Raw genomic sequence first — 15,222 nt, 5'->3', positions numbered from 1 at the left:
TGTGGCACCACAGGTTAGGCTGCTGCCAGCAACACCAGCACCCCGAATGGGTGCCGGTTCGAGTCCCGGCTGCTCCACTTCCAATGCAGCTCCCTGCGCCAGGGAAAGGAGAGGAAGTGGCCCCTGCTCCCACGTGGGAGACCCGGATGGAACTCCCGGCTTCGGCCTGGATCACCGTGGCCATCGTGGCCATTTGGGGAATGAATCAGCAGAAGGAAGATCTCCCTCCCTCCCTCCCTGCTGTTCTGCTGTTCTGCTTTTCAAATAAATACGTAGATCTAAAAAAGAAAAAAAAAAAAAAAAAAGACGAAGACAGCCTTGACCCAGGCACTGACGCACCTTTATTCCAGCACCTCCCAGAGCTCCGATATGTACAGACAGTATTTACACACATGTAATATACACCATATGTACGTATTTATATGTATTCACACACCAGCCCACACGCTCACGCACTCACACGCACGCACCCTTCCAGGAGGGGCGCGTGGCTGCCTGGGGCCCCCGGGGCCCGACACGCGGCGCTGGGCCTGCCAGGCAGTGGTGAGGTTTTGTGTTTTTTGCTTTTTAAAAAGAAGGCCATTCCCTCCAGATCCGTCCTCCCTCTCCCCAGACGCTGGAACCCCTCCCCACAACACGCTGCGGGAAAACCCGCTTTAAAAAGGGGGGGGGGGGGGAGGCTTCCCTGCGCTCTGCCGATGCGGCCAGTCACTGGAGACTCCAGGTGTCCCCGGAGGGCAACTCCCCAGGCGCTCCCCGTGCCCCCCGGGCAGAGCGGCTATAGCGTCAAGGGCACCTGCCAGATGAGGAGGGTGCTGTCCGTGTCCCCGCACGGGGCCGGCCGCCCGCCGCCTGGCGCGCTGCCGAAGTGGCGGTAGCCCTGGCCGCCGGAGATGATGGCCACGGAGCAGATCTCCTTGCGGTGGGTGTCGCGGGCGCAGGGCCGGCTGCGCACCCAGACGTCGGGGTCGTCGGCCATCTCGTAGATGGAGCCGTCCTCCTCGCCGTGCTCCGGGGCAGCGCCGTCGGCGGGCGCCGGCTCCCGCACGGACAGCAGCGGGCCGGGCAGGTGCGCCGTGGAGCGCAGGCGGTACTGCAGCAGGATGCCCTTCTTGCGGCTCAGCTCGCGGCCCACGTGGCTGTCGGGCGCGGGCGCCGGCTCCTGGGCGGGCCCGTCGGCCTTGTCCTCCTCCGCCTCCTCCTGGTCGCTCCGCAGGATGTCGGGGGCCAAGATGCTGGTAGCCACGGCCAGGAAGGCCACAGGCCCGCAGTGACCGTTGAGCGAGACCATGCCTTTCCCTGTGGGAAACGGGTGACGGAGAGGGGGCGTGGGGCCTTAAGGGACGAGCCCCCACGGCTCCCTGGCAGAACTCCCTGGGCGGATGGTGGGGGGTGTTAACTGCCCCAGCGGAAGGCCCTGAGCGGGAGGAGCGGCCTCACCGCCCACCACGGCCCCGCCACGTGAAATGCCGAGAACTTCCCCTTAGCTCGCGGCCTTTGCCCGAGCTGTGGCCTCTGCCCCAGCTGAGCCTCTAGCTCCTCCTCAAGGCAGCTCCAGCTCTCCCCTCCCCCTCCCCGGAGCTGCTCACCCCGACTCTGCCCTGTCTCCCGTGGAGCACCTGCCCCACGGGACCCGCAGCTGTTGGAGGGAAGGGCTCTGCCCTATCTGTCCCTGTGTCCCCAGGCCCTCTGCACAGGCCCCCTGGACAAACAAGATGCCCTATGTGATAAACTGTGCAAGCAGGGTCCCTGGGGACTCGGAAGAGCAAGGGGGCCCACAGTCTGGCCGCGGCCGGTGCACCCCACTCTCTGGCGGCAGCCGCAGGAGGCCCTCTGTGGTCGCCGTCAGGTGGAAGTGGACAGGAGCCAAGGCTCCAGATGCCCGGGGCCCTCCTGAGCCTGCCCTGCTCCCCCGGTCCCCATGGGGCAGGTGGAGCAGACCCCCTCTCACTCAGGTACCCCATTTGCCCGGGAACCCAGAGAGGCCCAGCTCCGTCCCCAGGAGCCCTCAGTGGTTCCTATCCCTGGGGCCGGGACATTTTGAAACTGTTGGTGGGGGAAGCAGAAGGTGGCAGCCGAGCCTCTGCCGCCAGTCAGGCATAGGCATCTGAGCCAGGTTCAGATCACCTGGACGGTGGGCACCCATTGGCCAGATGGGGAAAATGAGGCTCGGGGCAGGAGACTGTGGGGCTGGGACAATTGCACTCCACTGTGCCACCGTGCCGGGGTGTCACTGAGACGGGAGGAAGATGGAGAGGGGACCCCGGGACCCTCCCACCCCACCCCAAAGCAGAAGGGATCCTGACTACCCAGGCACAAGCCCCCCGGCCCAGCCCCGCTCTGCCAGGACCTCACCTGTGATCTTGGGGATGCCCTCCAGCCGAGGCACGGGCAGCAGGACGAGGACGCCCTGGTCAGTGCCCACCCAGAGCAGACCCTGGCAGATCAGGAGGCTGGTGACACACAGGTGCTTCTGGCCTGCAGGGAGAGAGGCCCGCGTGAGCAGTGCCCTCCCTGGGGGACCGCAGCGGGCGGCGTGGCAGGGGCTGGGCTGGACACTGGACGGTGCTGAGGTCAGGAGCTGGGACGTGGGAGCTGGCCTGGCTGGGAACTGGCCCCGGGACCCCCGAACTGTGTGCTCCCCCACTTAGCCTCAGTTTCCCCTTGTGTGAGGTGGGAGAGGATGCAGTGAGGTGACACCGCAGGGCACAGGCCGCCTGGCCCGTGACGGTCAGCCATGGCAGCTCCCTCTGGCTTCCCTGGCTCCCGCCTTTCCCAGCCTCTCTCCTCCTGGCCCAAATCCTTCTGTGCTTCCGAGAGGGGCCCACGATTGAAGCCACGATATCCACGACGCGAGGCGCAGGGCAGGGTCCTCCCTCCTGGGCTTGCATCAGCCTTAGTAAAAAGCGCTGACCACGCAGACCCCACGCAGGGCACGGGCTGCGTGCTGGAAGCTCCTGGGTCACACTGAGGCTGCCTGTCTGGGGCCTGCACTCGGAGAAACGCCGCCTCCGTTTCCAAAGCCTCGTTCACCTGCTCTGACCAGACACGCGCCTGGCCACAGCGGGGACGGACCCAGGACGCCAGGCTCCTCCCATTCTGCAGAGGAGAGTATGAAGGTCGTAGAGGTGGGGCAGCCATGGTCTGGGGCTTAGGGATGCCTGACTGCAAGCCCCTCCCCCATCACTCGGCTCCCAGGAACACCCCGGGCACCTGCTGTGAACCTGGCTCCTGAGGAGCAAACACTCTAGAACCTTCTAGAACTTTCTGTGATGATGGCAGCGTTCACAGCCACGCTGCCCCCAGGTCAGTAGCCACGACCTGCCCGTGGCTGCCGAGTACCACAAGTGTGGCCGCTAAGTCTAAGGGGCTGAATCGCTCACTACTTCACAGCAGTAATGGCTATCGAACAAGACGACTCGGACCTGCAGAAGGCAAACGGGCTACAAAGGCCAAACTGGAACACAAATCCTAGGCAAAGGACGAGGGGACGGGCATTAGGATCTCCCCGGGTTCCCATGCCTCACGCTGCTCCCCAGAAAGATGGGGAGGCCTCAGAGAGTGGGCGTTAGGATCCCCCAGGTTCCCATGCCTCACGCTGCTCCCCAGAAAGATGGGGAGGCCTCAGAGCCAGCATGTGCAAAGGCCCTGTGACAGGCACAGCCAGTCAGGGGACAGAAGCCAGCAGGCTCATGAGGACAGGAGGGCGGGGGAAGATGGACGGTCAGGGTAAGGGCAGGAGAGGGAGGCCACCCCAGAGTAGTGGAGCGTTCTAGCCAGAGGGGGCGCTGGGGCGGGGAGAGGCTCCCGCAGCTGCCGGGCACAGATGGTGGCAGGGACTGGGCGGTGGCAGTGGATGATGGGAGCCGACAGAATGAAGGATGACACCGAGTGACAGACCTGCTGAGGGACCCAGGACGAGGCCAAGGCTCCTCTGCTGCTTGGGCAGCCGCTGGGCACACAGTGCTGGCCTCGACTGACATGGGGAGGGTGCAGGTTCGAGAGCTGTGGTCCAGAGCTCCCAACTGGACGTGTGGCTTGAGAGGCAGATCAGACAGCCACGGGCAGCGGGAGACACAAAAACTCAGAAAGTCACGGGCACGGTGTGGATTCCGTGCGCCGCGCAACCCATCCCGGAAGAAAGCCTGGGAAGGCTTAGGACTTGGTGGCAGGGGCTACTGCACCAACGGGGGTGGGGTCGGTGGAGCGGGGCCTGATTGGCTGCCCCGGCATCAACGCCACAGCAGCCTCAGGGCCAGAGTGGGCTTCCCGGCCTCCACCGAGCTGGCCGGCGTGTGAGGTCCAGGCCGCGAGCCGCCACCCTCACCACCTGGCTTCTCTCCTTGGCGCAGGTCAAGGTCTGTGCTCGCCTAACTGCGCCGTACTCACTGTCCGCCTTCCCAGATGCAAGCGACGGCTCACTGTGCGTCAGGATCGCGTGCACAGCTCCCAGCCAAGATGGGCGAGTGCACAGATGGACGGATGGGTGGATGGACGGAAGGAGGGGGTGTGGATGGGTGAGTGGACAGATGGACGGAAGGGGGGGGTGGATGGATGGATGGACGGAAGGAGGGAGGGGGGTGGATGAATGGATGCACAGGTGGACAGGTGGGTGCACGGGTGGATGGATGGGTGGGTGAGTGGACAGATGCACAGGTGGACAGGTGGGTGGATGGGTAGATGGGTGGGTGGTTGCATGGTGGATGGATGGATGGGTGAGTGGACGGATGGATGCATGGACACAGGGGAGGGGACGGGAGCCTGGCTGCTGCCATCCCTTACTGGCCGTGTGAACTTGGCAATGTCACTTCCCCTCGTCAATCAGTGAGTATCACAAGTCTACCTTACTCGGTTTTGTGATTATTGGAATTCTCTACGGCGGGTACTTCACGGAAAACGGAATGAAAAGACAACTTGGTGCAAACCATTCCTGAAACCCACGCCCGGCTTTTCATAACACACATTCCCCACGCGCTCCCTGCAGCGCCCACGCAGGCGCAGGAGAGCACGCCCATCCTAACACCTGCACACGGCCCGGAGCCGGAGGCCGTGGGGGAGAGGTCTACGAGGACCACGAGGACCTAGCCGACAGCTCTGCCAGGCCGCAAGCCCACGGAGACAGCAACGCCCGAGAAGCAGCGGCCCCCTCCCCACCCCCGCACCGCCCCTGGGGCCTTGAGACCGGCAGGCGACCGCCTCCCCACGGCCCTGGGTCTCCACAGCCCCAGGAACCCGACCCACGCAGGGAGGCGAGCGAGGAATCCACAGAGGCCCGGGCTCGGCGCGGGGGCCTTCCTCCCGCCCTGCCGCCTCCGGGAAGAGTGAGATACTTCACACACAGAGACCAGAGGAGAAGAAAAATCTAATGGTGGATAAATATTTTATCACAGACTTAGTGCAGCAGCGCGCGCCGCGGCGCGCCTGTCTATCTGGAGATATACAACTTTAAAAAGCTCAGGCTCTCGGAGAACATTTTATTAATGACCTGTCTAGTTAAAAGGAGGAGGGAGTTTAGGTTAAAAAATACATTAATACCAGCTGGGGACTCCAGTGGACGAGAGGGGTCGGGGGAAGGCAGCGTGATAAATTTTTAACGCGCCCTAAAAAAACCCCCACGCTTAGCAGAGGAACAAATTTATTACTAATTATACAATTATTTCATTTTGCAGCGTGGGGGGGAAATGCTTAGACGCCTTTTAAAAATATCTCTAATAAAGGATGTGAGAATCCTGCTTTGCTGTGATCCCGTGAGGGTAGGGCGAGCAGCAGGGTCTGAAGCCGGCCTCCTGCCGTCGGCTCCGGCTCGGCTCGGGGCTCGGGGCACCCCCCCCCCCCCGGTGTGCGAGGCCCTGGGCTTCCCAGCTTCCCCGATGAGGAAAGGCCAGGCATGGCACGGGGGAGACAAGGGGCCTGCAGGAAGGGCCACACCCAGGAACCTGCTGTGTACTCCGATGTGGCTGATGCCGACCTGCAGGGCCCGCGGAGGGGGCAAGGAGCCCCCGTGGCGCCGCCAAGCTGGCGCAGCTGGCGTGATGGGGCGTAGCCTGGGGCATGACGAAGATGAAGGTGAGGACGGTAACCACCCTCTCGGGGGGTCACAGTGAGACACCCGCCCTGCCAGGCACTGGACGGCAGGCAGCACGGCCGGGATTGCAGCGAGAGCCGGACTCAGGTGTGCTCACGCTCGGACAGCGTCGCTGGCTGCTGATTGGACAGACGGGGACGAGAGGCGCGGGACGGGGCAGCAGCGCAGGCTGATCAGAGCCCACGTCCGGCCTGACCGGCCACGGAGGCCGCCCCATGGCCTCCCGGCCTCAGTTTACCCGGCTCTGAGATAATTGCCGCTGCCACCGTGACCAAGGCGCTCCCTGGCCCAAGAGCAGCCGCAGAGAAGGGAAAAGCCACAGCGAGGGGGCGGCGCCGGGGGCCGAGCTGCCCGCAGATCCGGCCCCAATCACTGCAGACGCTCAGCCCTTTCTCTCTCTCCTCTGCCCTCCCGAGATGAGACTGCGAAGCTTCAAAAGGCCCACGAGATTATCCATTTTCCTGTTGTTCCATTATCGTGAGATAATTTAGCTGTCAGCATAAAGGTGGAAATATTTTTGTGAGACAGGGAAATTTTGATTGTAGTGGAAATGGATGGAACTTGTAAAACGCCTCAAGATTGTGAAATATAAAAACCAAAGGGGCCCAAGAAACAAAGGAGGAGGCAAGACCCCCGGCACGGGCCCCAGGGAGGACAGGGAAGGGCTGGCTGGCTCCCACCCAGCACCTGCACGCTCCGTCTCACAGCGGGACCAAGGCTCCAGTGAAGAGACCTCCCAGAGACCACACGGGGCCGGCGGGACTCAGGGACACTCTGCAGCACCTGGCACTCAGGGCGGCAGGAGGTGAGTCCAGCTCGGTGGGACTCAGGGGCCTGCCTGGGGCTGACCTGCCGGGCACAGCTGTTTCTGCACCTGTAACACGGTGACAGCCCCCTCCTCACGGGGCTGTGGTGAATGAGACCTTGTGCATGGAACACGTGGCCCCTTGCTGTCACCCGGGTGACACCCACTGGCATGGGCCTGACTGTTTGGAACCACCAGAGGCACGCACACCAGGGCAGTCAGACCAGCCAGGAGGACTTGGGAGCCTGGGAGTTTCTGGGTACCCTAGTGAGAGGCACGGACCAGGCCCTGGGGGAGGATGCGGGCCCCCGTGCCTGCCCTTGGCCGGGGAAGCTCGGTCCAGCTCCACGGGTGCCCTGGGCAGGCTCCCCGCAGCTGGCACACAAATAGCTCCAGGCCGCGCCCACCACACAGGCCCTGGCGGCTGAACCCAGCCCTGCCAGGAGTGCTGGGCCAGGACCCAGCGGCTGCGTCCTCCACACCGGCAGGGGGCCAGTCCACTGCCGGACACCAGCTGCAGCAGGGGAGCGAGGGGAGCTGGTAGCAGCCAGCTCCGGAGGTGAGAACTGACCAGAGGCAGGTGTCTGCCCTGGATCCCCACCCCCCACGCAGCTGCTGAGATTCGGGCAGCAGACGGTGAGTGGGGCAGGGGGCAGGGACTCCTGTCTGAGGCCTTCACCATAGCCCCACATGGCCCACGAGAACGGGGCTGGGAGGAAGCAGCAGCCGTAGGTGGTGCCCTCTGCCTCCAAACCAGCGACCGGCACCCCGGCAGGACGGCGCCTCCGTTGGAAAAGCCAAAGGAGGGGCCCCTCCCGGCGTCCCCACCTGCCCTGCACTGCCCTCTGCAGGGCATCGGAGGCGCAGCTGGGTTTTGGTGGAGCCACAGGACCTGGCTTGGTCTCTTTTTCTGGCAGCTCCCGACCTGGGGAGTCCCCTGGGCGCAGAGCCCACTCCCCGAGGGCCCAGCTGCCAGGCCGCAGGGCAGGCAGCGCCCCCTCACCTGGCAGCAGGAAGGTGGTCCTGGTGGCGATGTTGATCTCCTGCAGGTGCTCCAGCGTCTCGGTGTGGAAGAGGCGGATGGAGGAGCCGGAGGAGAAGGCCATCCAGACGCCGCTGCCCGCTCTCACCATGTGTGTCACGCTCACCGCCTCGTCCTGGTGCGCCTCGAAGCTTTGCTGCGGCACAGACAGGGCCGTCGGGGCTGGGCCGGGGCCTCCAGCGCAGCCCCCGCTCCCTGGTGCCAGCCACGCTCACGCCAAGATCCCACAACGCGCGCTAACCCGGCCTCTGCCCGAACCTGAGCCGGATCTGGGCTGGCCCGGGGCGGTGCTGAGCGAGGAGCCCGGAAGGACACGCCCAGCCCCTGCGCTCATCACAGGCGGCAGGGCCAGGTGCAAGTGCCCACTGCAGGGGAGTGGACCGACCAGAGAGAGGACCGGACAGGAAGTAGCAAAGAAGACAGGCAAGGCCCCGGGGGAGGGAGGCAGGGGCGGGGCCAAAGCATCACTTTCCACGTCAGGGAGGCCACAGACGACAAACGTGGCGCGGCAGGAAGCAGTGGAGTCGATGAATCAGAGGCGCGAGGAGAGTGCCGGGCAGGCCCAAGACGGGGCCCTTCCCGGGCGCAGGCCGGGGCCAGGGACCGAGACAGGGCCGGGCACTGAGATGAGGAAAGGCCTTTGCGGACGAGCCACCCCGCATCGTGTTCTTCCCTCACGGGACAGGGGTGACTTCGATTTCAGCCAAACAGAAAGACTGGTTGGGAAGGTTCGTGGGGTCAGGTTCCCCAGGTTCTGCTGCCACCCCTGCCACTCCTGCTCTCCACCCTCCAGGTCAGCCAAAGCCTGGGCCTGACCCGAGCTCGGGAGGCACCACGGAGCCACCCCCTCGCCCCGCGCCCTCGAGGTGACCTGCCCACGGCACGTGTCACCCACTGCTGCCCCCAACAGCTGAGGGCTCCAGGTCCACGAAGTCTCCCCAAGTACCCACGACCCAGCCACACTCTTCCCAACAGCATCGGCTGCTGTCCAGCCTGTGGACACCCACCCTGCTCTGCGGACACCCACCCTGCTCCATGGACACCCACCCTGCTCTGCGGACACCCACCCCACTCTGAGACACCCACCCTGCTCCATGGACACCCACCCTGCTCCATGGACACCCACCCTGCTCCGTGGACACCCACCCCACTCTACGGACACCCACCCCACTCTGAGACACCCACCCTGCTCCATGGACACCCACCCTGCTCCGTGGACACCCACCCCACTCCACGGACACCCACCCCACTCTGAGACACCCACCCTGCTCCATGGACACCCACCCTGCTCCGTGGACACCCACCCCACTCCACGGACACCCACCCCACTCTGAGACACCCACCCTGCTCCACGGACACCCACCACACTCCACGGACACCCACCCAACTCTGCGACACCCACCCTGCTCCGTGGACACCCACCCCACTCCACGGACACCCACCCCACTCTGAGACACCCACCCTGCTCCGTGGACACCCACCCCACTCTACGGACACCCACCCCACTCTACGGACACCCACCCCACTCTGAGACACCCACCCTGCTCCGTGGACACCCATCCCACTCCACGGACACCCACCCCACTCTGAGACACCCACCCTGCTCCGTGGACACCCACCCTGCTCCGTGGACACCCACCCCACTCTACGGACACCCACCCCACTCTGAGACACCCACCCCACTCTGCGACACCCACCCCACTCTACGGACACCCACCCCACTCTGAGACACCCACCCTGCTCCGTGGACACCCATCCCACTCCACGGACACCCACCCCACTCTGAGACACCCACCCTGCTCCGTGGACACCCACCCCACTCCACAGACACCCACCCCACTCTGAGACACCCACCCTGCTCCGTGGACACCCACCCCACTCTACGGACACCCACCCCACTCTGAGACACCCACCCTGCTCCACGGACACCCACCGCACTCCGTGGACACCCACTGCACTCCACGGACAATCACCCCACTCCACGGACACCCACCCTGCTCCACGGACACCCACCCCACTCCATGGCTCTTCTCGGCCATCTACCCCAGACTCTGAGCCTCAGGTCGTCTGGGAGCCCCCAGCATGGGCCAAAGAAGGATGGAAGGGCCACGAACTCCACCTGACACCCGTCTGTGACTCAGACAAACTCCAGCTCAGTGCACTACAGGTGGCCCCAGTGCCTGACCGTGGGGACAGGCAGGGAACTCCGCAGCATCCCGCACCCCCTCAAGGTTACGGCTGCAGACGCCGCTGGGTGAACACAGAACACGTGAGTGAAGTGCCGCAGCAGCAGGTGCAACACCCGCCCACCACCTCCAAAGCCACATCCCATATGGGAGACGCTGGGCAGGGGAGCCGAGCCCCGCGGGCCAAGGACTGTGCGGGGACGGGACCTGGCCTCGGTCCTGCCCAGGGATCTAGGATTTCTGTTTTTTCTATAAAGAATGTGTCTCAGGCGAAAGCCCAAGACTGCAGGAAGACGTGATGGACACTTCTGAAATGAGACCTGCTGCCAAGCCGCACGTACTCGGCGGCTTCACGGGCTGGGCCTCAGTTTCCCCACTGTAAGTGGAGGTTGTCATGAAGGTCATAGAGACCTGTGCTATGGTGAGGTTTTGTTTGCTTGCTTTAAGGTTTATTGCATTGAAAGGTAAAGTGTCCCAGATGGACAGAAAGGGGGAGAGAAAGGTGGAGAGAGAGGAGGGGAGAGAGGAGGGGAGAAAGAGGGGTCTTCTAGCCACTGGTTCACTCCCCAAATGGCCACAATGGCCAGGGCTGTGCCAGGCTGGGTCTCCCACATGGGTGCAGGGCCCAGGGACTGGGGCCTCCCCCACTGCTTTCCCAGGCACATTAGCAGGGAGCTGGGTCGGACACGGAGCAGCTGGGACTTGAATGGGCACTCTGGTCTGGGACTGGCAACACGGGCAGCAGCCAGACGCTGGCCTCAGGTGCGAGGTCTGAATGGGATTTGTCTCCAAGCTCACCCAGGAGCTCAGCGCCCAGGATCATGGGTTAACGAGGCTAAGATGGTGGAAACCTCAGTTAGAGACGGGACCTCTGGAGAGTGATAGGATGGGATGAGGTCATGGGGGCGGAGCCTGACAAGGAAGCAGGGAGAGACCCCAGAGACACAAACACGTGCACTCGGTCTCCCACCACGCGCCGCTCTGTGCCGCCTCGGGACTCTGCCATGAGACCGCCACCGCCACATGAGGCTCCGGGAACCGTGGGCCCGAATCAGCCTCTGGTCTGTCACTCCGGCTGCCTCGGCTGCTCCATCAGGGGACACCACCCGGGGACAGCAGGATCTCACTTGTTCAGCAGACAAACTGAGTCCCTGCCGTGTGCCTGGCAAGGGTCCACGTGACATGGGCATACGGCAGCTGCACCGGGGAGCCCGGGCGGGCCCCACCTCGACAAGGGGGAGGGGCAGCTGGCCAGACGCAGCCTCCTCGGGAGGGGACATGGAGATTCTTCCAGACAGAAAGGAGAGGAGACAGGAAACAAGGGCCATGCAGGGACCGGATCCTGAGTGTGGCTGGGGGAGGGGCCACGGAAGACACTTTGGGGAGGGTCCGGGGAGGTACCAGGGGGGTCATGGCCAAGGCCAGTGCGTGGGGAGGGGCCTGTGTAAGGGGGCGGCGACTACAGGACGGTTAGCAGCTGGCTAGCCTGGTGAGGCACGTGTGTGTTCCTGGTATTTTCCTTTCAGCTTTCCTGCAGTTTGGAATTTGTCAGAATAAGCAGCCGTGGGGTAAAGGGCAAAGTTAGAGGAATTTTTAAAAGGTTGGTGGCGCAGGGAAGAGCCCGGGTGCGACTCGGCTCCAGCGCCTCTCTGTCAAGTGACCCTGTCTCCTGCTCCCCTGCCACGGGGTGGGGGTGGGGCTAGGAGGACTGAGCTCCCCAGGTGAGCTGGCTGCAGCCGGGCTGCTGGGAGCTGGGGGCCCCGTCCTGCCCCCACCCGGGGCACCCACCCAGCTGGAGGCTCCACGCCAGGCGTCAGGTGAGCGAGCCTGCTCCAAACAGTGCTGACACAGCCCAGCCTCCACTCGTACAATATTTATGTGCCCCCGGGTGGCGCTTCTGTGCACGGCTTCCGTAAATTCCCAGGGCAAGCAGCTCAGCACACAAAGTCACTAGAGCCGAGAGGAGGCCAAGGAGCCGGCAGCAGCGCTGGGCCAGGGTGCTGGGGGCGCTCGCAGGGCTCCGGGAGTTCCTCCCGGGCACCTGCCCTGTGCCAGGCTTTCCCATGCCCCGCCGGGCACCTCACCTGCACAGAGCCTCTGGGAAAGGCGGGAACAGGCCGGGAAGGGGGACTCGAGGAGTGCAGGTGGCCCAGCTGAGCAGGGGCAGAGCGGGCGGAGCCTCAGCCGTGTGACCCGGGCTCATGTGCTCTCCTGCGGGGGTCTGGGGCCCAGCAGCCTGAGAGCGGGACGGGGCTCTTGCCCCACAAACACAGGCCCGGGGTCACCCCCGAGCTCCACCTGGCTCCTCACCAACTCCACCACCCTGCTGCCACCGAGGAAGCAGCTGGAGAGGCAGACCCCCGTCCGCAGGGCAGCACGTGGCTCAGGACTTGTCCCAGTGTGCCCGGTCCTGGCCACGCGTGGCACTGGGTCCCAAACCCCAGGACATCCCTCGGTCCTAGGTGACCGTGGCCCGCTGGTCACTCCACCTGGACACCAACGCCCACACTGCCTCCGAGCCACAGACGGACGGACACCTCTCTGTGGCTCTGTCGATGCCCCCACATGCCTGCCTTCAGAGTCTGGCCAGGTCAAGGCCAAGGGGATCGTGGCTGCGGGTCTCCCAGGCTCAGTCTGCTCCTCTGTGAAGCGGGAGTGAGGCTGCTCCTGTCTAACAGGACGCCAGGGGCTCCGAGCTCCAGGCCTCCCACATGGTGGCTGGGGCCCGAGCCAGCGCCTGCCGCCTCCCAGGGCGCACGGTAGCAGGAAGCTGGGCAGGAACCAGGCCCTCCCCTAAGGGACGTGGACGACCCAAGGGGCGACTTAGTGACCACGCGCAACGCCCTTAAGTAAACGCCACCAGAGCAGCTGCCGCAGGGGGAGCGGAACCCGCAAAGCCTGGAGGTGCAGCCCCTAAATTCTCCCCGCTGGTCGTCTTTAATTTCCTTTTGTTTTCTGCAGTTAGGAGAGCCGGCTAGCGTTTCCCCTCCAGCACGGACGCCCGAGCAGGGAGGGCCGGGCTGCCGGCCGCCTGGGGTCACCCAGCGCCGTGACCCTGAGCCTCACTCTCGGCGGCTGCTCCAGGCTTGCGCTGCTCGAGAGCCGGGGCTGAGCCAGGCTGCCTGGTGCCTGCTAACACCTGGCCGCCACGGGGGCCCAGTAAAGACCTGGAGGTTACAGAGGGGGACAGGTGTCTTCCCGCCCCGTGCCTGTCCAGCCGGTCCAGTCACCTCCCCTCTCCCTGCAGGCAGGAGGCAGGACGGAGCCCACAGCCTCTGGTCAGCCGAGCAGGCGAGGACAGAGCCCACAGCCTCTGGTCAGCCGAGCAGGCGAGGACGCGAGGCCCAGCAGGGCAGGGACCCTGCCCAGGTCCCTGGGACTCTGCTGAGTGGCGCTCCCTGGCCCGAGATGATCACGTTTCTGTTCATTACTTGAGAGAAGCAACAAGGCCCCAGCCTGGCAGCCAGCTGTGGGTTCAGGTCCCGACCCCAGCACTTCCTGCCTCCATTTCTTCCACCCTAAAATGGGAGAGTGACAAGGTTGTGGCAAAGATGACAGGAGTTGCTCCTTGCAAGGAAGAGCCTCCGGGGCCAGCCTCTGCCCGGCCTGTGAGGGGGGCAGGCCCGCGAGGGTGGAGGCCGCTCCTGGGGCCCAGCGCTGGCCCCTGGGCTGGAGGGGCTTGGAAGGCAGAAGGGGCACAGGGCAGGCACCTGCTGAGGCAGGGACCAATTCAAGATGGACAGGGAGACAGGAGGTGAGACCCACAGGGAGAACACACACAACCCAGGCACTGGAGAGACAGACGCTCGCGACTGCTGGGAGAGATCTCCCCAAAACAGGAGAGACTGGAAGACAGCGGGCAGCCAGACTGAGGCCAAGAAAAGACCACGTGTGCAGTGTGTGAGGCAGCACACGTGTGGGGGTGTGGGGGCGCGGGGGTCACTTCTCTGAACACAGTCAGCATCCAGAAAGCAAAGCCCCCAAACAGGGCTCCGGCTGGGCCCCAGCACCCAGCAGGAGTTTAATAAATACAGCCCAGGGGAGTGACTTCCCGTTCCCCGCCGACTGCTGGCCCGTGCTCACCCCTCCCCTCCATCAGGTCTCAATGGCTCACAGAGCAAACCTCGCGGGGCACGGTCCACGCCACGTGGCTGCACGAAAGCTGCTCAGAGCCCGGCCCAGGAGACAGCGAGGGCTCTGGGGACCACAGGAGACACACGCAGGGCTCTGGGGACCACAGGAGACACACGCAGGGCTCTGGGGACCACAGGAGACACACGCAGGGATCTGGGGACCACAGGAGACACACGCAGGGCTCTGGGGACCACAGGAGACACACGCAGGGCTCTGGGGGCCATAGGAGACACACGCAGGGAACTGGTGGGAGGTGGGGAGTCCAAGCGACCAGTAAGAGTTCACCAAATGGGAAGAGGGGCGGGGCTTCCTGCTGAGTGGGCGCTGGGGGGCTTGGCGGGTTAGGCTGACACCTGGGATTCCAGCACCCGTCTGGGCCTAGCGGTTCCTGTCTGGCTCCTCTGTTTCCAATCCGGCTCCCTGCCAATGCGCCTGGGAACGTGGTAGAGGATGGCCAAAGTCCTTGGGTCCCTGCCGCCCACATGGGAGACCCGGATGGAGTTCCAGGCTCCTGGCTTCAGCGAGCACTTACTGCCCTCACGCCAATTTGCATACCATTACCCAAGAAGCCCTGCGCCCGGATTCCGCTTTTGCAAATTCCCACCCGTTTCATGTCATAAATAAGACAGGAGACAGAAAACTAATACAGCCCTGGGATGCATTATTCATGCCGTGTCACACTGCCGTGATAGATTTACAACAGCTAATACATGCAAACTGAGTTTGTGCACTAAATGTGAAAATTAAGGGTGTGGAGGGTGGGTACGCAAGGGGGAGGGCAGGGGAAAATCGAGGGGCTGCTGGTGTCCAGAAGTTTCTTCCCTGTCGCACTTAGTGACAGTCCTGTATCAGAGGCCCGTGTTAGGCACCGGCCGGAGGCGCTGGAGTCGGCCACAGGGCAGGCCCTTTGGCGCTCCATGGTTACAATCAAGCCCTCCGCTAAGTGCTCTGCACGGCCCCTGCCCACCTC

At 64.2% G+C, this 15,222-nt stretch overlaps 1 protein-coding gene across 1 annotated transcript in view; it reads right to left on the bottom strand.

The window, feature by feature from the left end:
* Window positions 1–326: 326 nt before the first annotated feature.
* The window catches only part of LOC133754916 (rho guanine nucleotide exchange factor 10-like protein), a 78,226-nt gene continuing 63,330 nt past the window's right edge, over window positions 327–15,222 (bottom strand). Inside the window, 3 exon segments of the mRNA XM_062185257.1 lie at window positions 327–1,299; window positions 2,356–2,478; window positions 7,894–8,068. Of these exon segments, the coding sequence (XP_062041241.1) occupies window positions 779–1,299; window positions 2,356–2,478; window positions 7,894–8,068 (819 nt within the window). The 3' untranslated portion in view covers window positions 327–778.

The sequence above is a fragment of the Lepus europaeus genome, unplaced genomic scaffold (assembly GCF_033115175.1).
Source record: "Lepus europaeus isolate LE1 unplaced genomic scaffold, mLepTim1.pri SCAFFOLD_311, whole genome shotgun sequence".
NCBI classification, from domain to species: Eukaryota; Metazoa; Chordata; class Mammalia; order Lagomorpha; family Leporidae; genus Lepus; species Lepus europaeus.
This window is presented reverse-complemented; position numbering and strand designations above follow the sequence as displayed.